Here is a 24,095-nt window from a genome sequence, read left to right on the forward strand (position 1 = left end):
AAGTAACTATTCACAGTTAAGAGATGAGGCATAATAACTGGCACCGGGACTTCAGTGAATCCTGCCTCCCTATGAAAAGCTTCCCTCCCCCACCCCCATGTTCACTGTGGTTTCTGATTATCAAGTCTTGCTTACAAGACTTATTTCTTTTATCTTGATTCCAGTGGATTGTTTTCAAGCTGCAAATACGATTTTCTCCTTTAAACACTAGAAACTAGAGCAAACTCTGCAAACCCTGGGATTTTGCAACATCCTTCCCCCATAACGTCTGCTTCCACTTCTAACAAGTGTGCAGATTTTGCTGCTGGAAGTTGCACAGCATGGCGTGGAGGATGATGTGCAGGAGTGCAAAGAACAAGACAGCACTGAACTGCCCAGTTCCTTCTGCAGTGCTCAGGCTGATGACAGGGACAATTACACCACAGGAGGTGGACAAGTTTCCTAGCCACAGGCAGAATTTGCTGCACATAGGGGTCACATAGCACTGGTTTAGCAAAGCCAGGCTGGCACAGCTGCCTCAGGACACACGCGCTGTGCAACAGTGGTAACGATCCCACTCACCTTTACAAAATGCTTACACATTTCTCCAGCTGAAACCAGCCAAAGCACGCAATGCGCTAAGCTGTTCCAGAACACACTGACAACATTGTGCCTTTTTGCTCTGTGCCCACAGGACCAATGCAAGCCCAGGTCACAACTGTTGCTGCCCGAGAGCTAGAAGTGAATAGCTGACACCTCTGAGGGGGCCACTGTTCACTGCATGAACAGAAGAAGTCAACCTCCCCAGAGACACTCCTGACAGGCAAACCATGTTCTCCGCTTAATAACCTCTGCATGCCATTTAAGTACTTTTTAGCAAAGTAACTGCTTGTTGTTTGTTCTCCTCCTTCCCTAAAGGTGACGCCCAGTAGGCTGGGTATCTTTTCTCGGATATTTTACATCATTACAGTATTCCCTGTCTTCAGGGGTCATTTATCTTCCAACCACTGTTAAAAAAAAGAAGGCAGAACAGAAGCTAAGGAGAAAAAAAAACCCAAGTAGTTTCTTGTAAAACCATTTAGACATTATTCCCATGCCCTTGAAAAATTTTGGTGGCCTAGAGCCTATTCTGACCAGCCAGTTACAGGGGCTGCCAAAAGCATTCAGTTGAACAAATGCTGTCAGCTTCATACATTACATAGATGGAAAAGGTGTCATCTTTTTACTAGGGTCTAAAACAAAACACAGTCTGCAAATCTACAGCATTTAAAATAACTGACTATGCTGCCAAGGAGATTATCATGGTTATGATCAAATTGTTTAATGAATACTAAAGGATTTTATGAAAACTACTAAAAAAGTCAAATACCCTGGAAGAAGAACAGTGAATTGTTCAGTAATTATACAGGTAGGGTGTTAATGGTATTAAGGGAATTAGTTGCGCTAACACATTCACTGATAGCCTGACTGTTGCAAATCAGACATCAATTACATTAAAGGTCTGTGACTGTAGTCCATCCCCAAAATTGTGCTTCCTATTTTTAACATAAGTTCCACCCATATACACTAAAAGTTGTTCTAAATCACCCTTTTCTTTCGACCATATTCGAAAGTAGCTGACCTATCTTTAGGTTTGAAGTCACAGACACCACTTAAGATTTCACGGTGACACAGGACTGCCTTTTCAAGCACAAGCGTGCCTTCTTGCAAGCAAAGATGTTTGCAACAAAATGAGCTGTGACTGACAACTGGGAAGGGACTTTGAGAGTAAAGCTCAGAAAGAATCATCAAACTTAGAACAAAGAGAGCTTAAATGCACCTATCAAAAGGCTTTAATGTTTTAATTCTACATGCAACTTGTTTGCAGACCACACGCAGATACCAATCTCCTCTTTATTGGGACAGCAATTGGAAAACCAAACTGTGTACTGAAAGCAAAGCACAGAAAATCCTGCAAAGGTGCCCAAGGCCCCACCGTGCCACCATTCTGCATGGGTTTCCACTATCCCGCAGTCAAAGCACTTGCTGTCACCCAAGTAAAGCTCTGGTGACACAGTGGCGCTGGGGACAGCTCAGGTCAGGCCCGGGCTGCCCACTGCACCCCCTGCAGCAGTGGCACTGGTGTGTAACTCACCCAGCCAACACAGCTCCTCCTCAGCGCTTCAACTACGCCACGGGACACCTGGCACGTGCGGGCAGCTTCCTGGGCACGGGCTTACAGTCCTTGCGCTCCACTTCATACAGACAGATCTGTGTCACGCACCGCTATACAGCCATCTACGGCAGCAGCACCGCATGCAGGAAAGTAGGTGTCTGTAACCTCTACAACTACTGGTGGGTATTTAATAATTTCCATAACCTGAATGGCCTCCTTGCACAAAGGAGACAGACTGTAACAATGAACAAAGAAATGAAGCAGTAATTTCATCTGCTATTGGAAGTCCTAGCCTAGCCCCCACCCCCAAATCAAAGCATGTTTTAGAATAGCAAGCAAGCATAACTGCTTGCCATCCCTTCCAACTCCAAGCTTAACAACTAAAATGACTACTCTGATGGCAGCCATTTCATTGAGTGCTCCTTCTTCACTTCTCAAGGTAAAAAGCAAAGCATTGGTGTACCTTCTCCACTCCAGAGATAAGGCAGAGCTGCAGAAAATCACCATGTGGCCTTCGTCAGCCTCATTAACAACTTCTCATTCCATTAACAATTTCTCATTCCAAAAAAGGGCAGGGCTCTCCAGCACACAGGAGGTCCTTGAATTTTCAAGGCTTTGCTGTCCTAAATTAAGCCCCCAAGGAGGTGCCAGCTCCAGGTTCAGCTTCCCATGGTCCCACCAGCCCCTGGCAGCAGCAGAATGGGCACATCTGCCCGTCTGCACCTTTTCAGACCCCAGACCACATGCCCAGGTGGGTTCCGAAAGGGACAGCAGGAGCAGGGGTGGTGCAGGGACAGAGACAGCTGAGAAGGGCTGGGAACTGGCACAGGATGGAACCCCCCTGACCAGCAGCTAAGTATGTTGCCTTTCAAAACACTACAGATCAAGGACAGATATTTCATGTTTAAAAATTAAGAAAATGGTTCAATGACGCTAAGTCAAGAGACAATAAGATGCAAATTTGATGATAACCATAGAAGAAAAAAAAATATCCGCTGGGCCAATTCTCAGATTGCCATATTTCAAGACAGCAAGTTCCTGAAGCTCAGCTCTTGGAAAGGAATTAAACAAACTTCTGAAGAACAGTACTTTTCTGGTCTCACAGAGGAAAGCTAAGAACACACATTTGAGGAATGCCGGAGCCAGAGCACACAAATCACAAATTCAGATACTCTGTGCTCCTTCTGAAGACTCTCAGTACCTGACAATCAGAAAAACCTACACCTTCAAACAATCAGCTTGGCCTACACCAAAACAGAGGCAGGAGGCTCAGGGAGGGTAACCCTCTCCTTTACGTTGCCATCAGAGGACCACACGTACTCCTCACGCACTGCCTCTGGGCAGGGACTGAGCGCCAGGAAGAGGAGGAACACAGGAAGAGAGCTGACATTTGTTTCTTTTTGCTTTGCCTTGCTTTATAGATACTTTAAAATATGCTAGCTTTAAAGTTAACATTGTAATCCACAGAAGAGAAGCCACATGGTACTCAATTCTTCGGTGAATACTTTTGAAGATACTGTGTTTTAATTAGATGATGTGCTTTGATCAGTTTGTTAGGCATTCACAAACAGGTAGATGGATTTTTCAGAAGCCTTTTCTTGTTCCTAAAGCATCTTACTACTAGAACACCACCAGAGATACCAACTTCCATTTTCTACTACTACTTTTTTGCAAAAGCTGTCTGGCTTTAAGCCTTCTTGTTTATCTACACATGAGAATACAATACCTAGGGCTTATATCATAAGGAAAAGTGTTAAAAAGCCCCAGAATGAATGCCATGTATTCACCCATCAGATCAAATAGAAAAAGCAGAGTGGTGAGGAGGAAAAGCCTCACTATAGATATAGTGATGGGAAACAAGCAAGTTTCTGAGATCCAGGCCACTTTTCCTCCTTGGAGCCTGTTGCCAGCAGCGCTGACTATCCCAGTGCTACATGACAGGCATGGGAAAGGTTCCACCACCACCACCTCCTCTGGAAAGCACACCAAAAGCTAATACCTATAAATATCTGGAATTGAGTACAGTTGTACTCCTTCATTTTCCTTTACTCTTCCTTGGGGGAAAAGCAGTAAATAATAGTGAGCTGGTAGAATGTCACCCAGTATTTGATAGCTATATCAGTTTTAAACTGCCAAGTCAGTTGTCAGTCAAAATGCAGGCTCCACTTGTATTACAAGACCAGAGAGACCGATGAATCCAAGGACAACAGATCAGACAACGCAACATCTCTCAGCTGTGTCAACCGTGTTTTCAACAAAAGCAATTAAGTAGCATGCTGCTTTACACCCTGCTTCATTGCATTTAAACTGTCTTTAAAAACATCCCGGAAGTTTATTTAAAATACATTTTTCCTGGTTGTATTTCTTTGGCAAAGTGTTTCATTTAATTGCATTAGATCTTCATATTTTTCATGTTAATAATGTAAGCTATTTGTAGATCAATGGAAAAACTTTAAAAACTTTAGTATGTGACATTTGAATGTTATTTTAGTCCTCCATATGCTACTACCACATTCTCAGAAATGCATACAGTATATACATAAGTCACTTTCATTTACCCATCCCAGCAATTAAAATCCCTTATTTTAATTTATTGGAACTTAAAAACAAGCCCCCAGAATGCTCCTTCACTGATACCTTCTTTGATATAAATTCAAAGACATCTTTCCATTATGGGCTTGATTTCTAGCAACACTGTAGAAGCATGTAATTGCACTTCCTTTTTTGTGGAGATTATTTTCACTGCTTACAAAAGGACTTCATCCTCAGAAGTTATGCAATCTGTATTGACACAACTACGTATGCAAATTGAATTCCTCAGAAGAATGGAAAAAAAATTGTGGTCTGCGGTTTATCTGGGTTTCGAGTTTACGAAGAAATATTAAGAGTCATTTTCCAGTACTTCTGATAACTTCAATTTGCAGATGTTTTCAACATGTGCAGAGTTAAAAAAAAAAATAAATTCTGAAGCTGTATAGTTGCTAGGTTGCTACACAGCCTAACACCAGGATGGTGCTGTGCTACTTACGGTACAAGCATATTAGTTTCTTCCCTAAGGAGTTTTTTATAAAGCTTTATTCTACTTCCTACTGCATTTGTGAACATGGTGAAAACAGCCATCCTGCTATGTGTCCCGGAGAGAGGAAGAAGTGTTCAAGGCTTCTGAATGGCACTGCTTCCTCAAATCCTGCTAAGGACTCCATCTCTTACGAGCAATGAGACAAACTGATAACCTTTTCTTCCCCCCCTTTCTGTCTTTTCTTTTTTATACAGCTTCCTCAGACTGGAGGGCAGAGGCACGGAGAGGGAGGGTAGAGCAGCAAAACCACTGCAGCTGAGGGTTCAGGTCTGCTTCAGCTACACTTCCACTAGTCCAGACCCTGCACTTGACAGGCCACGTGGGGGTGTTAATGAATCATTTTCTTCCTCTTTTGAACTTTGTATACACAGTGTTCACCAGACCAAAGATGGACCATGTCCAGCTACATGTTAGTGATTCCTACTCTAAGATACGAGCAGCTCAATCTTTTCCCCTTCTCTTCCTGTTTTCCAGAAACTACTCAGAAGCATTTCCGTAGTGCTCACCCTGCTTTAATAAGCAAGTGAACATGCAAGGAGTCTCTTTGATAAAGATGCATAAATAAGTAATGTGATGCTGAAAAATATGCAGCAATCTAAAAAAAAAAAAATAATAAATTATTTGTATTTTCTTTAAAGGAAGTGTCTTTCCCAAAGATGCGGAGGTTTAAATCAGAATTAGCTAAGAAAGCCTGCACAGTTTGAGCATCACGTACATATAGCAGTAATCAATCAAGATAGAAGAAGAAAAAAACCCAGTTGAATCTTTTGTGAAGCTGACAGGTAGTGAAGAATATAAGACTGGTTATTGTATCTCAGACTTTTGCAAATCCATTAATCTTGTCAGAATAAGTGAGCTGTGGTATTTTACAATGTTGACATAAAGGTTGCACCAGAAACCTGAGCATATAAATAATTACAGGATGTTTTTGGCTACAAAAAAGCAAAAGATAAATACTGCTGATCAGTTTTTCCCTATATAGTTTCACTTTAAAACCTGAACTGCAAAGTGTTGTTACTTTAACCATTTCTGTATAGAAATACAAAACTGAATAAAGGAATTTTGCGGCCTTTCAGTACTTAAAGGGGGCTTAAGAAATACAGGGACAGATTTTTCAGTAGGGCCTGCTGCGACAGGACACGGGGTAATGGTTTTAAACTAAAAGCGGGTACATTTAGACTAGATATAAGGAAGAAAAGTTTGTTACAATGAGTGTGGTGAAAGACCGGCACAGGTTGCCCAGAGAGGTGGTAGATGCCCCATCCCCAGAACTGTTCAAGGTCAGGCTGGACGGAGCTCTGAGCAACCTAATGTAATAAAAAATACCAAAACCAGTGTGGCCAGCAGGGCGAGGAAGGTGATTCTCCCTGTCCCATCAGCTCTCATGAGACCCCACCTGCAGCGCGGCATCCAGCTCTGGGGCCCCCAACATAAGGAGGACATGGACCTGCTGGAACAAGTCCAGAGGAGGCTACAAAGATGATCGGGGGTGGAGCACCTCTCCTGTGGAGAGAGGCTGAGAGAGTTGGGGTTGTGCAGCCTGGGAAGAAGGCTCCGGGGAGACCTTAGAGCAGCTCCCAGCACCTACAGGGGCCGGCAAGAAGCTGGAGAGGGGCTTTGTACGTGGGCACATGGTGACAGGCCAAGGGGGAATGGCCTTAAGCTGGGAGAGGGGAGATGCAGATGAGCTGTGAGGCAGAAATTGTTCCCCGTGAGGGCGGCGAGGCGCTGGCCCAGGCTGCCCAGAGCAGCTGTGGGTGCCCCATCCCTGGCAGTGCTCAAGGCCAGGCTGGATGGGGCTGGGGGCAGCCTGGGCTGGGGGGAGGGGGCCCTGCACAGGGCACGGGGTGGGACTGGGTGGGCTTCAAGGTCTCTTCCAGCCCAAACCATTCTATAATTCCATGAATCTCAGAATTGATCAATTCTGGCAGATATGACACATGCTGTCAGAGTAAAATGGCGCTCACACTACTTCCTAGGGATGACACCTGTGTGTTCCACCAGTGCATATTTCCTATTGCATATTTACATGTTTCTGCATGAACTCAGCAAGTTAAACAAGTCTCTACTACAACACCACAATGTGTAAGAGTGGCTTTCATGCTTTAAAGAACATCCACACCCCATGTTTACAATACATTTTATAATATGGGTTCAGTTTCAAAGTTTTCATGTTGCCTAAACAAGAAAATTTTCAAGACAGCACAGACAGCACGACTGATCTATTGCAAACCAACATCAGAACTTGTTAGATTTCAATATAAATGTAAACTGGACTTGTTTTTTAAAAACAGATTTGTTTTTTAAAAGATTGACTGAAATATATTTCTTACTTAGGAGACTTAAGATCATTTCATGCCAAATTAAAATAATTTTTATAAAATGTCAAACCTTTTTTTAGGCAGACAATTTTCAATGAGAACAAATTGCATTTATACACTGAATTTTTATAAAAATTACTTAGAAATCCAGTGAGAGACATACCTTATAGAACTGGTTTTGACTATAAAATAGTTAGTGACTTCAGCTTCACAAAGCAAAAGACCTTGACATTATTAATCAAGCCAATAAGCAAGTGTGCATAGAACTCCATGGGGAAAGTAAGTTTTACCTTACCTGATAAAATTCCCGAAGCCAATTCTTCTGTAAATTTTCTGGCTGAAAAACAAAATACAAAAATTAATTAGAGTAACATATTTTTACAATAATTTCCCAATACTTATTGCTTTCCTCAGTGCATTCAAGTGGGAAGTTTTTTCCACTACTACAGAAAAAAGTACAAGTCATGAGGAACACCTCCACAAGCAGCAACAGACAGACCTGTCCTTTTTGTTTCTGTCTCTTCTACAGATTTTCACTCAAGTACATTTTGTATATGACTTCACAACCATTCATATGCATTCCAGGTTATCAAACAATTAAATCAACAGACTGGACATGTATGGAAATATGTGCTTTTAGAATTACACATTCATTGGCAGGATAGCAGAAACTTTACATGAACTGCTGATAGCCAGCTCTCACAACCGGAGCTTCAAGTTATATGGATTTACTTTAACGAACTGGCTCAGACGGACGACTGTGCTTTTGTGGGACGTTCAAGCACGTTAGAGCTCCCATCAAGGAGAAACTGGGAGAAGCATTTCAAGATCGCTACAGAAGTCATGAAAACTGAAGCAGCAAAAATATGGTAAGTACGAAGTTCTGCCTTTTCAGAAACATAGCCCACCCCAGATATGACTGTGGAGGGAAATGACTGATTTTCACACATTAAATGTACAGCTACTAGAGAAACACTTGTTGAATTTTATCTTCAACAACAACACTTCTGGTAATTTTTGCATCATAGTGCGGAATAAAAACCCAAGTCAGACTTTCTCTCACAGCAACAGAAGGAACGTACAGTATCTGCGGGAGGCAGCAGAACATACTGAATTGAAAACCAGAGAGATGGCTCAACATCCTCCCTTCAGCGACAGTTATGAAACCAGCTGCCCGGAGGCACATATACAGTCATGAAATTTCTGTTCTGCTCTACTTTCCCCATCACGCTTGTTCTCAAATAGCTAGATACAACTTACTAATTTATATTGACTGCTTGTTGCATGAAGATTTGCCCATGGTGGCTATAAAGATTTGTAAGTAGTCAAAAAAAAATATTTTTTTTTCTGCAAGTCTATGAAAGTCAGCCCATTCTGTAAGCCTGTAAAGTCCAGAAACCTACCAAAGTTTTTTGAAAGCTGAGGAAAAGAGCACCATGTTTGTCCCTTGCTACCCATCACGTCCCTTTTGTTGATCATGCCTCCTTGACAATTCTGGAATTCAGACAGTATTGGTCAAGAAGGTTAAACTTTCACTCCTTAGGAGCAACTATTTTTTCTAGCAATGAGCTTTCCCAGTATGTCTTATGAAAGTTACAGCTCTTGGTGCACGGGAGCAGCTGATGGGGGGGCACAGGGCTGGGTGCAAGCAGGCACTCGAACGTGCCTGAGCAGCAGCCCCTCGTTCTGCGCCCGAAGCCAACTGGGATGAATCTTGGCCTGAGCTCAGGGATGTCTTAAATTAACAAACACACAGAACAAAACATCCATGTCTCCCACCCATGCCCTTCCCTTCGGCCAAACAGCAAAACTCAAAGTGAGAATAAGGAAGCTGCAGACACAAATAAAAACTGAAGGCATCCAGGCAAGCAATAAAATAGTCCCTCTAAAAATGCCATTTGTTAACTGCTTATTGAGCAACTTAACTCTTTTTCTACTCATTCTCAACTTAATGAGACAACCTACTGAGAAACAGTAAGTAAGGATTGTTGCTTTCATAAAAGCAGCAACAAGAAAACAAGCAAACCAGAAGCTGCTGTGATTTCAAGCTGACTTCTAGCCTGAAGTTACAAAGATAACACAGGATTTTCTGAGTTTTGTAATTAATTTTTTTAAATCCCTCTACAAAACAGATGTGAACTAGGAACATGTTTTCTATATGATTTGTGTATGATCTAAACCAAATGGTCAGATTCAGACTATCAAGAAAGCAAGATCTCAGGGATTATGAAATTTCTAATTAAAATTTTCTGGTAGCTATGAAAACTAGCTAAGCCAGTCCTGCGTTAGGCCGCAAGCAGACTTCAGCAGCACAGCGTATTTATTTTCAAAACAGAAAGTGTGGCCTTACTTAGTAGGTAATAGGCAATTTTACGTTAAAAAGCAAACAATCCCCATGCACTCCTCACTTATCTTTTTTTTTTTTTTAATGCCAGTTACAAGATGTCCTGGGGACCTCTCATGTTTTAAGAATAATTCAAAATTAACAGAATTGTCAGTTATTTTTGTAAAATCACTAAAGAAAACCAAACCCCACTTCGCCCTGTATTTACAGACCAGAGCTAAATGATGGGTGACACAATATCCCAAAGAATGGAAAACACCAATTGGAAGCAAAGGCACTGCAGAGTGCGGGACTCCACTGAGAGCCTTACCTAGTTTCAGACATAGTCTTTCTAAGTTAAGTACAACCATAAGCTTTTTATTTACCATGTTTTGAGGTTTTCAGTTAAAACGGAGCGTAAAACCTGTAAGTAAGATGGACCAGGTATTCATGTTAATTTATATTAGCTATGGTTTTTTAAGGGAGAGGAAATTGCTACCAATCAGGAATATTCAAAGCAAGTTATTCACCCTTGAGGAATCGCAGGGGAGAAAATAAAGCACAACCTTACTTCTGTTTCTAAATACTACTGCAAGTGGCAGAAGTCTCCCCATTTGCTACATGACTAAATGAAAAACACTGGAAGATTAAACACGAGAACAACCCAGTACATCAGAGGGAAGCTGACAAGATGGGCCCTCCAGCAGCTCGACACCTACCTCCCCCGTGTGCCAGGTGAGATTGTTTTTGAGAAAACAGATCAAATACTGAAAAATGTGTCAAACTAAATCCCGAACAGCAACAGTAACCCCTCACACGCACAACACATAGAAGCTCCTCACAGTGCACAGTGACCCAAGGCTTACCCAGTTCTACCGATACCCAATTCTTCTACAACTCCCATCTCCCCTTCTCCAATGCAGCACCCAAAAGGCAATGCCTGTTACAAGAAGAAATAATGAATTTGCTCCCAAGAAGGGATGAGGGGTTAACTGGATTTTGTTTCCTGTACTCCTAGTCCTTCTGATGCCCTGGGATGTTGCTTTTAGCAAGTGTCAAGGGCGCACAACAGTAAGACACCATCAAAATACCATCTAACACGGACTCACATTGAAACAGCAGAAAGAGGCAGAATAGGAGTGCAAAACCCAGTGGCCCAAGCTCTTAGCAGCAACTGTCACCACAGGTCTTGGAGATATACTGGGGATCACTGAACCTTTCTGTATCCAGTGGCCCCACAAGCTGAGTCACAGCAGAAAGCCAACAACATGCTTGTTTTGCCTCCCCTACACCCAAGCGGGGACGAGATGGGTGATACTATTTACTTAACTTCATTACAGCTTTGAGCTCCTTGGATGACCGATATTATAAATGGAGATCATCACTGTATCGATCCATTCCTCCCACTGGAGAAGAAAAATACATATAGAAAACTCAGAGCTCCCAAGAAGATTCAAACCTACGTGAAACAAATCTGCAGCATCCACATTGTGAAGGTAGACCAGGAGCATGTTTTGAACATAAGCAGGAGTCAGACACACGCGATTATTAAAATAAAAGCTGCTAATAGCACTCCTGTTGCCACATTTGGCTATTATGGTATATACTAACTCAAGTATTTGGGAAAAAGCAGCAGCCGCCAGCAAACATTCCTGTTGAGTGCTTTGCAATTTGATTTTTGTTTGTTTGTTTTTTAAAAAAGACTGTATTTTCGCCTTAATTTTAACCCCAGCAGTCACTACCTGGAAGCCAATAGCAGGTGTCATCTATGGTGCTGCTGTACACTGTCACCAGGTGCATCGAGAATTCCAGCTCAGGAAGAAAGGACAGCATCCCACCAATGGCCTGGACAACCCACACCTGACCCCTTACGAATGAAATTCAGCACAGCTCCATACCCTGCCAATACAACCCCTCCTGACACTCACTGTATTTTACATTTGCTGGCACAGGCCAGTGTCCAAATAGAAAAATGAATTCAGGTCACTAAGTGAAGGTACATCTAATTCTACAACTTCACTTGCCTGTGCAGCCCTTTAATTAACCACAAGAGAACAAAGTCTGGGGGCAGGGGAAGGCATTTACAGGAATAATTCCAGAACCAAGCCAGGTACAATGAGATGAAGCAAGCAAAAAGCTGTAGGACCTTCCCAATTTCCTCCTCTTCTTCTCCTCATTCGAGCAGCACAACAAAAAATAACTGCAACTGTACAGCCAGGAGCGGTCAACTGGGGGTGAAGGATGCTGGGGAGACACGTAATGCCGGGGGCTGGCTGCGGGGGGTCAAGCCCTGTCCCCACCAGGACCGGGAAGCGCTACCCACCATCCTGCCCCAGAGACCAGGCACCAAACCTGGGTCTGCCCCTTTTAAACAATCCTGTGAAGAGCTGTTAATTGCACCATTGCAGGTAAGCAGCGAGGTGTCGATTGATCATCACAGTTCACAACTGAGACTTTCTGAAACTAGTGACAGCAGGTGGCAAGAGCCCAATGGAATAATACTAATAGGTGTGGAATCCAGCTTTCTCACCTGCAGATTAATTCCTTCTGGGATCCTACAGAACACAGGAAGGTTTGAAGTGGTGACAAACACAAATCAGAGCAGGAGAAACAGCTTTGCAAGATGCCAGTCAAGTCCCTTGGCAGGTAATTTTGGGAGATGAGGTGCTAAAGAGGTCGCCAGGGCTGCCAACAAGGACACCTCTGCGCAGGGCCAGGGGTTTCAGTAACCCCACCCCCCATGGTTGCTGTGACTCATCCTCCCACCACCTGCAGCTTGGGCTGACCATCACCTCGCTGGCTCCATGGGACCCGACTGCTCCCTCTCCCCTCAGCCAGGAGAAGGACCCTGCCACGCTCCCGACTGCCATGCCTTCCGACTACTACAGCCCCTCCTACAGCACAACTACATCCTGGCTTTCCATTTTTACCACTTTGTGGTAAAATTCTGTGATCTAGCCCTCTGCTTCAAACTCCTCACTGGTTACCTCCATATAAGTGAAATAATTTTATGTTCTGAAGGACTGGAGATAACAATCAAGCAGAAAGACAATTTATCTTCCTCTTATTTTTCTGTCTAAAAATAGGCACATTATATTTCATGTCTTCCAGAGTTAGTCTTTGGCCTTCTTCCCATCCTTTCTCCCCACACTCTGTCCTTCATTAAATTATCTCATGCTTTTTGTAATGTAACAGAAATTAATCTTTTCCTTGTCCTCTTCAGTGCTAAATCCTTTCATACCAATCACCAATGAACCGATTTCTTCCCATTTACTAATCCAAATGCTTCTTTATCAGCCTCCTTGTTTCTGGCTTCCCCTCTCTCCAGTCCTGCATCAGCTGTGTCTGCTTTGGGTCCTCCTCCCCAGCCCACACAGCAGGCTCAGCTCACATGCTCGGCGATCCAAAGAACAATGGGCTCGAGTAATGCCAGGAAAGACAAAACAGAGATGCAAGAAAAAAGGTTTGAGCATCCTTTCAGCAGGAGTCTCTCTCCTGAGCACCAAGTGCTGCTCTCCTGCAACATGCTCCCTTGTTCTTGCAGCTCAGGCTCTACCCTGCATGCATCCTTGTGCTTGGAGAGCACCCAGCCTTTTGAGCATGGCTTTATTAGAAGTATTGGCCTGCTTTAAATGCAATGCTCATGGGCTGGGCAGATGTGTGCAGGCTACCTTCTCAAACACAGAGAAAAGCTTGGGAAGTTTGCCGTTCTTTGGGCTGTGCTGTTGTACTTGAGCTCAGCAAATATCCCAGAGCCTTGGGGAGCATGGCTCCGGTTTCATCCTGCCACTCTAATAGCACGCATTTTGACTCAGCAGAGCCACAAATAGAAACGCTACCCCCTGGAACAAGCACAACTTTTTGTTAGGCTGCAGAACCACGTGGGATCCATGTTAAAATAACAGGACATGTGTACCACAGACCACTGCTCCCTTCAATTAAAAGCTGTTTTGACCTTCTCCTGGAATTCCAAATCCCACTAAAACTGTCTCTTTTCATGCCAAGTTGCCATGTGAAGTCTATTTATGTCACACTGGTTGCTGTATTGGTCAGGCTTATAAGAAAAAGTAGTAAGCTTGTGGACACGTGGATACCACATGAGTTGGCAATATCCTGAAAACAAGCAGCTATTCAAGCTGAAAATACAAGTAGTCTCTCTTCTCCCCAGTGTTTCCATTTCCTATTAAATTACACCCAACAGCCAAAAGAAAGCGTCAAGCCTGTTGCAAAAATATATTCAGACAGTGAAGAAGTCTTTTCGCAAAAAGGAAAAAAGAGAAAATATATTTAGACAGGGTAGGAAGTCTTTCATTCAACAGGGAAAAAAAGAAAGAGAACTAAATGAAGCCAAATTAACAGCCTGGAAAATTTCTTTTCAGTTTCATTCAGAGGGAAATGGAAGAAAGGAGATGAATTATAGAAAGCAGGTTCTATTTTGCGAAGTTTTATTTTTAGGGAAGAATACACTCATCTTTTAAGCTAAAAGAAAAAATTCTTGACTCACTCTGTGAAAACCCACTGAGCTCCAAAATGAATGCAGAGAACTGGCTGGTTGGACTTTGTACCTCCTGTTCAAGGCTGTATGCAACCAACCAAAATTTTGAAATGCCCACCTTAAGCAGCCCTAACAGCCCCACATGGGGTATGGGATTCCTTGAAATCCTGAGCTTCAACAGTTTCTTGGCATTACACAGCAACACACTGGCCCTACTGAAGTCATTCACTCAAAGGATGCAGCCCCAGGCAGCACCCTGAGCCTTTTTAACTTCTCCCTTCAATCTACATTTAGAGAAGAAAAAAAAAAAAATTAAACACCAGCCGTTTTTTCCCGGCCTTTGCTATATTCTGTTTTCTACTTAATGAAAACCAAAACCTTTAATCAAGGTCCGTTTCACCAGATTTACCAGGCTCACTCAAAAACTGGTTTCAGGTCCATCAACATGACTGTTACAGCTATTTCACTAGCTTTGTTTAGATTAAGAATTTAGATATTTGATCTCCTATAGTATCTTTAAAAGTTTACTGGCAACTTCTTGAGATTTATGTTCAAAGACCTATTGGATTTAAGTCTTTTCTTACCTTCAGACAGACTTAAAAGTACTCCCATCACTATGCTCTAAATATCAAACTACACAACAATGCTCAAGAAAACCCACATCAATGAGTACTACTATTTTGGCATTTTGTACCAACTTCATATTCACGGCTGACAAACAAAACGATAATAACCTGCATGTCAAGTTCACCTTATTAGTTTACCACATTTCAAAGTCAATGTAGACAAGCCAACCAGGATCAAACAAGAAAACAAGAACTACTTGTGAGTCTAAGGGAAAGTGCAGATTCTTCAAAATCTGAAATTTCAGTTGAACACTATGTTATTATTACATACATTTGTGCAAACAGCTTCCAAATGCAAAAGCAGTGTCACTTACTTGAATGTTTCTGAAAGCTCATAGCTGCCCCCAAAGCAGCTGAAAAAGAAGAGTGCCCCATCCTGCTTCTGTTATACCCCACAGTGACATCACCAAGTTCAAGAAACAGACACATGGGAGAAGTAATGTAAGTAGAACAATTAACACAGTTGGGGGGAAAGAAATGGAGTTTTGGACACACAAGTATTTCATTGTATATTTAAGGCAGTTTTACGCCTGGGCTGACAAAAGCAGTGGCTTGTTGGATGCTGAATCAAGAGAAACGAAGGAACAAAAGCAGAGGGTAGTGCTCAGGGTAAAACATTGCACCAGGGGATAGGAAGCAGAAGGGACCGTTGCTCACCCTTCCAATTATATGGGATGCTGGATTGCCCCTGCCAGGGCTGTAAGAGATGGACATGGTGCAGATGGCAACCACCGAGAAGCAAAGACAGTCTGTGCCTGGAGGAGAAGGGCTGAAAGTCTCTGCAGGCAAAGCCCTCTTCCCATCACGGGGGAGCGTGGCAGAATTCAAGGACAGTGGTATGTTACTAAGACAGACTAACGGACAGGCTGTCATGGACTGATGCCATGTGGGACAGAGCCATGGTGGCACTGGACTCACTGCAGTGCTGGACTGGTATTTAAGGACCGAGGTCCCTGGCACAGTGGCCTCTCAAAGGGCACTGGAAACAACCATCTTGGTCTCTCCTGTCTAACCTAAGCTGCACTGCAGATAGCTGAGTATCTACCAAAAATGAATAAACCCCTATTTTGTTTACCTTCTTCTCTGTTGATCTCCTTTCCCGTGAGCAAGTTTAAATCAAGACACAATACATAGTGGGAATACAAAAAGAATCTGAAGCAGTTATGGCTTCCTGTGGAGTAATGTAGAAAACACGCTGCTTGCAGCCTCTGCAAGGAGAAGGCTGCAGAAAACACAGGCAAAGCAGCTCCCTGGAGAACCCGAGACAGATAACTGGACCATGGTCCAGAGCTGTGTGCTCGCTAGCACACATATCCAGCAGGAAGAGTAGGAAAACCAAAAGCCTGGGCTTCCTGTCATAAAACATCACAAGCTGAAAGAAAAATACTAAGCATCTACTACCTGTTTCGAAGGCTTTGTGCTTCCAAACAATTGAAGCTGTCTACAAACTAACACGTACACACAAGAAATCAGCATTTCTTGAAACAGTGGAAAGCACGTGTACCTAGACTGTAAGAGACACCCAGAGACAGCCCTTCCCAGCCAAGGATGGTGCAGTCAAAACCCAGCAGCACTCTCTTCAATGCAGGAAATACACCCTAAAACAGTAACAGCAAATGACAACCTGTTAAAGAGTAAATGAACTATTCTGGCCACATCTTAGGGAGACATCAGAAATGATGTAATTGAACTGAAAGTGATGAAGCAATGACGATGAGCCTACCTCTTCAAAGGAGCTGGATGTAAAGACACACATGTTACAATTGATACCAAGACCAGAATTAGTCTCACCTCTAACAACACAAGGCAGCGAAGAAGAAAGAGTCACCTGCCTTTAATTTCTAAAACATAATGGTAGCGCATGCTGTCAGAACTCCAATCTGGCCAAGATCTTTCAAAACCTTGAAACCAACCTAACTTATTATGAGAAGACCCTAAAAAACCAAACAAATGAAAAATCAAACAGATCCTCACAAAAGCAAGGCTAAGCATGGACACCTCACAAGCAGCAGCTGAAAAAAGTTCAAGTTCTTCAGCAGCTTCAGCTGATGATGCCAATGCCGTAACAGTGCATACGAAGGCAGAAGACAAACTAACACCAGACTTTAGCAATTGTATCTTGCACTGCTGAAACCAAGTGTGCTCTTCACAAATACTTTTGACAAACTTCTGGCTTCTGAATGGCCCAGACACAGACATGACCTTACAGGTACAAAGACACAGTTTGACAGTGAGACATGCAGGAAGCAGAGTGGTAAGAAACACTCTCTGGAGAACGGTGTATGGCACATGAATAAGCATCCTTACACCTATCAAAGTGCAGCAATACAGCTGTGTGAATAGGAAGCAGGAGACCACGAAGAGATGCTAACACCCTATTACAGGAAGCAGCAGAGGACCAGTATTGGATTTCAGGGGAAGTTTTGGGGGACTCTTCTGTGGAGAATGGGTTAATATGTCCACAAGCAAAGTAACTGGACCCTGGGAATAAGCCTGGAGATTTTGAAGGGCTGACAGTCCTGTTCACAGTACTGCACAGGGCAGAAAAGCAGGGCTCAGCCTCACCATGAACACTCACACTGAGGAGGGCGTCAGGGTGACTGCCTTTCTGCACAGTGTCAGGGCAAGCACCAGCCCAGAACATCAGGAACGACGTGGTGCACGCAGCTGGCCAAGGTGGCAGCTGCCAACTCATCGACCCAAGCACAGAAACCATGGCCTGCCAACAACTGATAGATGCAGCCGGTTGTTGGAGCGATCCAGCCAGACAGCCCAATAACCAGTGACTCCAAGTGTGGCTCTTGGAGACAGGTACCAGACTCTGGCATTTGCAATGAATTAATTCTGGGCAAAGTCTAACTGCCTGAGTGTACAACTGCAGAGAATGCAAGAGCGTGGCACTGCCCACAACTGTGAGTGTCTGCACCATCTGCAACCAGTGGGCACGCGCACAACGGCTGAACAGAAATCCACAGCAGCCATAGGGTCTGTACTGTGCCTAACCCCTAACAGCTGGAGATGCCTGCCAGTGCATTGCTGCCATGCAGGACCTCAGGCCAGGGGCACTGCAGAGCATAGCGGGCTCTTGCAGGTGGCATCAGGTAGATAGCATGAGATGAGGCTAAACATAGAAAGAAGAGGTGAGGATGGATCTTTACAGGAGAGGGCACAATGCTGTGATGTGGAAACTAGTCATCTGTGGTATCATAACAGTGTCATGGAAATAGGTGAAAGTCATTGGACAGGTACAGGATAGATCATGAGCACTCAGACATAGTCTCGTCTGGTGTAACCTAATAACGAACAGGACTCCAGGGCTGGAGCAGAATGCTTGCTCTGATGCCAAAGAGCCCTCAGAGCAGCCATTAAGTAGGAAAGAGACACAGCCTGACAACACAAGCACAGCCACTAAACACCACACAGCACATACAGAAAGCAAACCTGATTCCAGACATAAGGAAAAGATTCAAATGAAAAAATGAATTAAACCAAATGGTTTTTATTAAAGAAAAACATCTGTTAGCAAAAGTGTCCCCAAATTTAGTTTATTTTGGGGGTTGGGATGTACAAAGCATGGCAGCCAGCACCCTCGCACTTTAAGGGAGGAGGAGGAACTGACCAAGTTACTGCACTTTGGTCACCTGCCCATCCTGACCTGACATGACTAAAGCCTGTTAAAAAACTTCTGTAACTTCCAAAAGCACATCTTTTCACCCTGCTGCACGCAGATCTCTGTGTGACTAGCACAAAACACCAGGCCACTTGTCATTTCAGTCCACCCCCTGCCCAGCCCAGAGGGCTGCTTGGTCCTTGCCAGAGCTGGGGTGAGGTACACATGGGCAGGGGCTGGTCAAAGCTGTCCCCAGCCCTGTGCTCAGCAGGCGCAGATGCTGGGAGAGGGTGACATGACAGTGCTAGGAGGGTGAACAGCAGCTCCTTCACCAGGAGGGTGAACTGGCAGGGCACAACAGTGACGAGGGAAGAAAATGAACATGCTGCATATTGAACAGGGAATTTTCTTTCCTGCCCCAAAGAGCAGCTCTGTCCCAGGTTCTCAACGTGGATATTAAGGAGCCCCTCCTAAACTCCATGGGCATAAGAGAACAAAAAGTCCAGCCAAGAATACCATTAAATAAAAAAGGGAAAGGAGGAAAAAACCCCTACAACCCAAACAATTAAAACCATTCACTCCAGCGGAAAAAGAAATTAAGTTTCCATGACAAACTTTAAATTGGTCACCTAATTCAGTATGAACAATACTTGCATTTAAAAAAGGATGATTCAAGTTCTGTGACTAAAAGCAATTTATCATTCATATGAACAATTACATCTCTGGAAAAAGCTTATGAATCACAGACAATACACAATATTGTAACACACAGTTTGTAACTCCCAAGTACAAAGATGAAGACTGCACTAGAAGTGTATCACAGCAATACATCTTTAGAACAAATGCAGCAGCAGGTCAGCATGACACCAGAACAGCGCTTCTGCAAGGTCTGCTCCTTGATCAACCTGTAGCTAACCATCAGTGCCATCCACACTCTTAAAAGTTAGGAGAAACCTATGATTTGTGTATGCTATTGTTGGAAGAAGGGTTCGCCGGAGTCAAGAAGACGCTCAATATGAGTTATGCATCTTGCTCAACTTTATTAGTTTCTAACACTACTTATATAGAACCGATACACATGCATATTTGTAAAGCAGAAATAATTGGTTAGTAGTCTCTAAACGCGCGCAGTTCTCACACCCCTAATTATCATGACTAAAATAAGCATTCTATCCATGTAGCTAATTGTGTTGCTGTGCTTCAGCCTCGTAGTTTGTTACTCCCTATTTTCCAATACCGCTCCCTATCTTTCTTGGCCCTGCACCTGCTTTCCCAGCAGCTGTAGCTTGTTACAGCCACGGCCTGTTGGCACAACATAATTACTTGGTCTCAGGATTCAAGAATAGCTCAAGGCTACCTTTCTTGTTAACTTCAGCACAGCAACTTCAGTACAATTCTGATTGCAGGCCTATTCTAATACCAGGCCTGGATTGTGCAGATCTTCAGAGATTCTAAGGCCACGCTTCTGCAGCTATTCTACATGCTATTACTTAGCAAGACTACAGTTCAGCAACTCATTTCAAACACATTTATGCCAATCTCTGCTGAAAGCAGAACTGCTGAACAGCCTGAGATGAAACATGGGTTCAAGAGCTTTGCAGAGAATTGGGCCAGATGCTAAAACAGGGAACGATGGCAGGTTGTGCAAGTATGTTTTTCACCAGCATACCTGCAGTGACACTGAGTACCTCTATCCAAGTAGCTGGCATCTGGAAAGAAATTACAGCAACGCGATGGGCTGCCTTATCCATTGCTGAAAGCCAACTGCTTGCCTTTGGGAGGCATCAGTGGCAGGGAGGCTTTGATGCAGCCGGCCACTGGCCACAGATGCCATGTGGCTGCTGCCTGCCTGGGGCTGGACCCCCCAGGCACAGCTGACACTGAGCAGAACAGGACACCCTGCTCATTCCCACAGGCACTGCCTGGTCTGGAAAAAACACTTCACATGCATAAGTGCTTAAAGCTTTCGTCGTCAGTGCTGAACTTCCTCCGCATGCAGCGCTGCAGGATTTACAGAGCTAATACTTTCTTACAGGCTTTCACAGTCAATTAAATGCTGTGCCTGCCAAACGCCTGGAAAACACATTCCCAGTCACTGAGAAGAGTGTAAGTGGAAATACATAGCTACACTCACCAAAACACGCCTCTGGCCCCTCATTTTTCATGTATCCCTTGACTGACACAGACTGTTAACTAGCCAAGCACACAGCTGTAATAATTGATATCACTATTTTTTATGAAAAGTTGCTCGGTAATCCATAAACCAACACTACTGACAGAAGCACCCTCTTTCCTCAGCCTATATAATTTATATCAAATAATGTCTTAAATGGGCAATGGTGATATAAAAGTCACTCTAATCATGGGTTGTAAACAGAAGGAAAAAAAACCCACCAAAGGAAAAGCAAACATTTCCTCTTTTCCTTCATAATACCATACCATTCATACATATGTATGAATGAAAACCTAGTAAAGCAGCAGACTTAGGAAAGGTGCATAAGCGCATGCACACACATACATACGTGTGTTTATTTACCTATACACATATATTCCAAACAAAGTGTTCGTATGTCACAAGTCTATTTTACTTTCTTAGTTAATCCAGTGTCAGAGAACAAAAGAAAAATACTTCTCTTAACACTAATGAAGCTCAGCTTTCAATTACAGAACACCACGCTATGATTAATTGAAGATACATTTTCTTTTGTAACTATTTTTAGTAAAGTAACAGGTAATTTTCTTAAGGATTACATTACACTGAGACAGTGCAACAAGGCTTTCAGACTTCCAGAATTGTTTGTGCAGAAAATAATACAGTATCTGATGGCAACAACACCAGGTTTACACAGGTCTAACACACATCCAGATATACCCTTAAAAGGAGTGAAGTTAAACCACTTTAAACCAACGTGTTTTCTGAAGGTATGTAGCACACGGACAGTATGTATTCTCTGCCATACCTGCAAATATGTGTGCACAACATCCACAGCAGTGCCACGACTCTGCGCACAAGCTGTCTCTGAGCACACACTGCAACAGGAGAGACCAGACCCACAACTCTCAGGGCTAACCTCTGTCCACATCCCACCTTGTAAGATAAACCCGGCCAGATGCAAGCACAGTATGGTAACTACAGTGAATAATGATTTACAAGTAACTGCAAAGACTGGAAGTAAAGAAGCCATGAGTCTTAACTATCCTGACCCTCGCACACTCCCAGCGTGTTTCAAATTTAACTTCTATTACTGACATCTTATTGAAAGATTAAAGGCTCCTGGATATTTGAATAACCAGCATGTTAAGAGTATTAACAACAAGAGTTAATCCAACACTCGGTATTTACAACACCACACAAACTATAATTGTTAGCAAATAGCAGGGATTAACCACAATAATACACTCAAGTTTTCAATTACTTTGCATCCTGATTTTGGAATGGCATGGGAAAAACAGACATTATGCTGAAAAAGAGTGTAAATGAAATTAATCTGTTCTTGCACTTGCATAGATAAAATAGAGCTCTGGCAATATTCACAATCACAACCACCACCGTGGTCTGTCTTGTGTATTTGTGAACTTTCTTTCTTTGTTTGCTTTAAATTAGATCTTTAAAAACTCCCTCTGGCTTGAACATGGAGATAATTATTCCTTACCTACAGCAACTGGTTGTTTGGTTTTTTTAAGTGCATAATAGTATGAAAACATTTGGGTTTAGGCTCCAGTTTCAAAAGTGAAATCTAAAACATACTCAAGTACCCCTCTTCCCAAATCTCCCAAGAAAAACTCCCCATAAATTGCTAAGCCAATGGACTTTGAAAAATGACATAAACAGAAAAATCCATCACATCCATCAACAACAAAACCAGACTGTATTTGTTAATCTCTGGGGTTTTAGGGTCTTTTTCTGCAAAATCGTGCTCAACACACTTCACAGCACAACCCACAGGGGAGCAACGCTGTCCTGACTTGTGTCATGGCAGGAGGTGGGCACTGACCCACCACATGAAGTAAGCAGCACAATCAAGTAGAGAGCAGTTAACGGGCCATCACCATGTGGACCCCAGATCTGCTCATTGCAAGTAACCTCTATGAACCTCTGGGGAGCTCAGCAAGCAGAGATCTACCTAGCAAGCAAGGTAAGAAAGAGAACTTATACCTGAACTAGATGAAAGAAAAAGAAAATCCCTGACAAGAGCCTAAAAAGAATTTGGCTCTCTGAGCCACATCAAAGTGAGATCTGCCGAGAGCTGTATACCTACCCCACAGCTGTTTGCACACCATTTGAATTTTCCTATGTCCAAGTCATGACAGGGACATAGTTAAAAATTCAGGAAATATTAAGTTGCAGAGCCCCTACAAGGCAACAAAGACACAACAGTGAAAGCTGCTACTAAAGCCAATGATCAAGACAGTTCTTCCTGCAGCCTAGATTTTATGGAGTCTTGAAAATATCTTACATATTTTATTAATCCTGTTTCTGTGACAGCAGTAGACCTTCACATATGTACCGTGCTGGTATCTTGAAGCAGCACATGCCATAGACTCCCAGTGCCTTCTACACAAGAAATAAATGCACTGCAGAGAGCATCACAGGTTAGCCATTACGGTATGTACATACTGCATGTGCCCAACTATATCTATGGCTTTGTGACACCTGCTGAGCCCAACAGCTCAGGGATTAACTGCAGAGTAGGAGGCTGGCAAAAAAATATTGTCTTAATACGGTAGAATGCATTCAACGGGCAAAAAAATTTAATGTGATAGTATGTAAATGCTCGCTTTTGTACAAGACAGGAACTTTCATGAACTAAAGATCAAGAGCTAAAGTTCATGAGCTATATGCACTTGTGTACAGCAGCATGTATCAACTGCTTCAAGCAATAAATGCTCTTTCCTCAAGAAGATATCCATATTAACATGCTAAACACCTTTTGATTGGGCACTGCTCTGCCAAGGATGAAAGTCCAAAGCTTTCCCAGAATCATTGCAGAATCAGTTCCAGGACTAACACACCAGCAATGCACGAGCTGTCAGTGAGGTGGCTCCAACACACCCTATTAAATCAGAAGAGAGATCTTTCATGCCAAAATACCATAGACCTAAGAATGGCTGTCAACTTGCTGCCAAGCGAAGCACAGGGGATGCCAAAATGCAGTTCATCACACTAATGAAGTAGTATTTAGTGATCTAACCTAAGTATTTGATAGCAGAGGAGACCATGTTAAAGTTGTTTACACACTATTTCAGAAATAAAGTGCCAAGGGACACATTTAGAAATTGATTTCAATTTGATCTAGGAGAGTGGGTTTTCAGTAATTTTTTTTCTTTCCTCTTTACTGCTGTATTTGTCCCTGGTGAGACCAAGGACCTCCATGCAGCATGGAGCCCCGACCTCTTCAGGCAAGTACCTGCTTCAGGCAAGTACCTCCCTGCAGCAACTGCACCATAACCCCCGCTTTAAGAGTTCGCTGACGCAACAGGAGGCGAGGGGCTAATGTCCTTTACAC

General features: G+C 43.2%; 1 protein-coding gene across 3 annotated transcripts in view; it reads right to left on the minus strand.

Annotated features, from left to right (window-relative positions):
• The window catches only part of INPP5A (inositol polyphosphate-5-phosphatase A), a 257,116-nt gene that overhangs the window by 184,550 nt on the left and 48,471 nt on the right, over nucleotides 1–24,095 (minus strand). For all 3 annotated transcript variants that reach the window (XM_080401933.1, XM_080401934.1, XM_080401932.1), the window contains exon 2: nucleotides 7,830–7,871. In XM_080401933.1, the coding sequence (XP_080258059.1) occupies nucleotides 7,830–7,871 (42 nt within the window). The remainder of the gene's footprint in view (nucleotides 1–7,829; nucleotides 7,872–24,095) is intronic.

The sequence above is a fragment of the Falco punctatus genome (genome assembly GCF_963210335.1).
Source record: "Falco punctatus genome assembly, chromosome: 9".
NCBI classification, from domain to species: Eukaryota; Metazoa; Chordata; class Aves; order Falconiformes; family Falconidae; genus Falco; species Falco punctatus.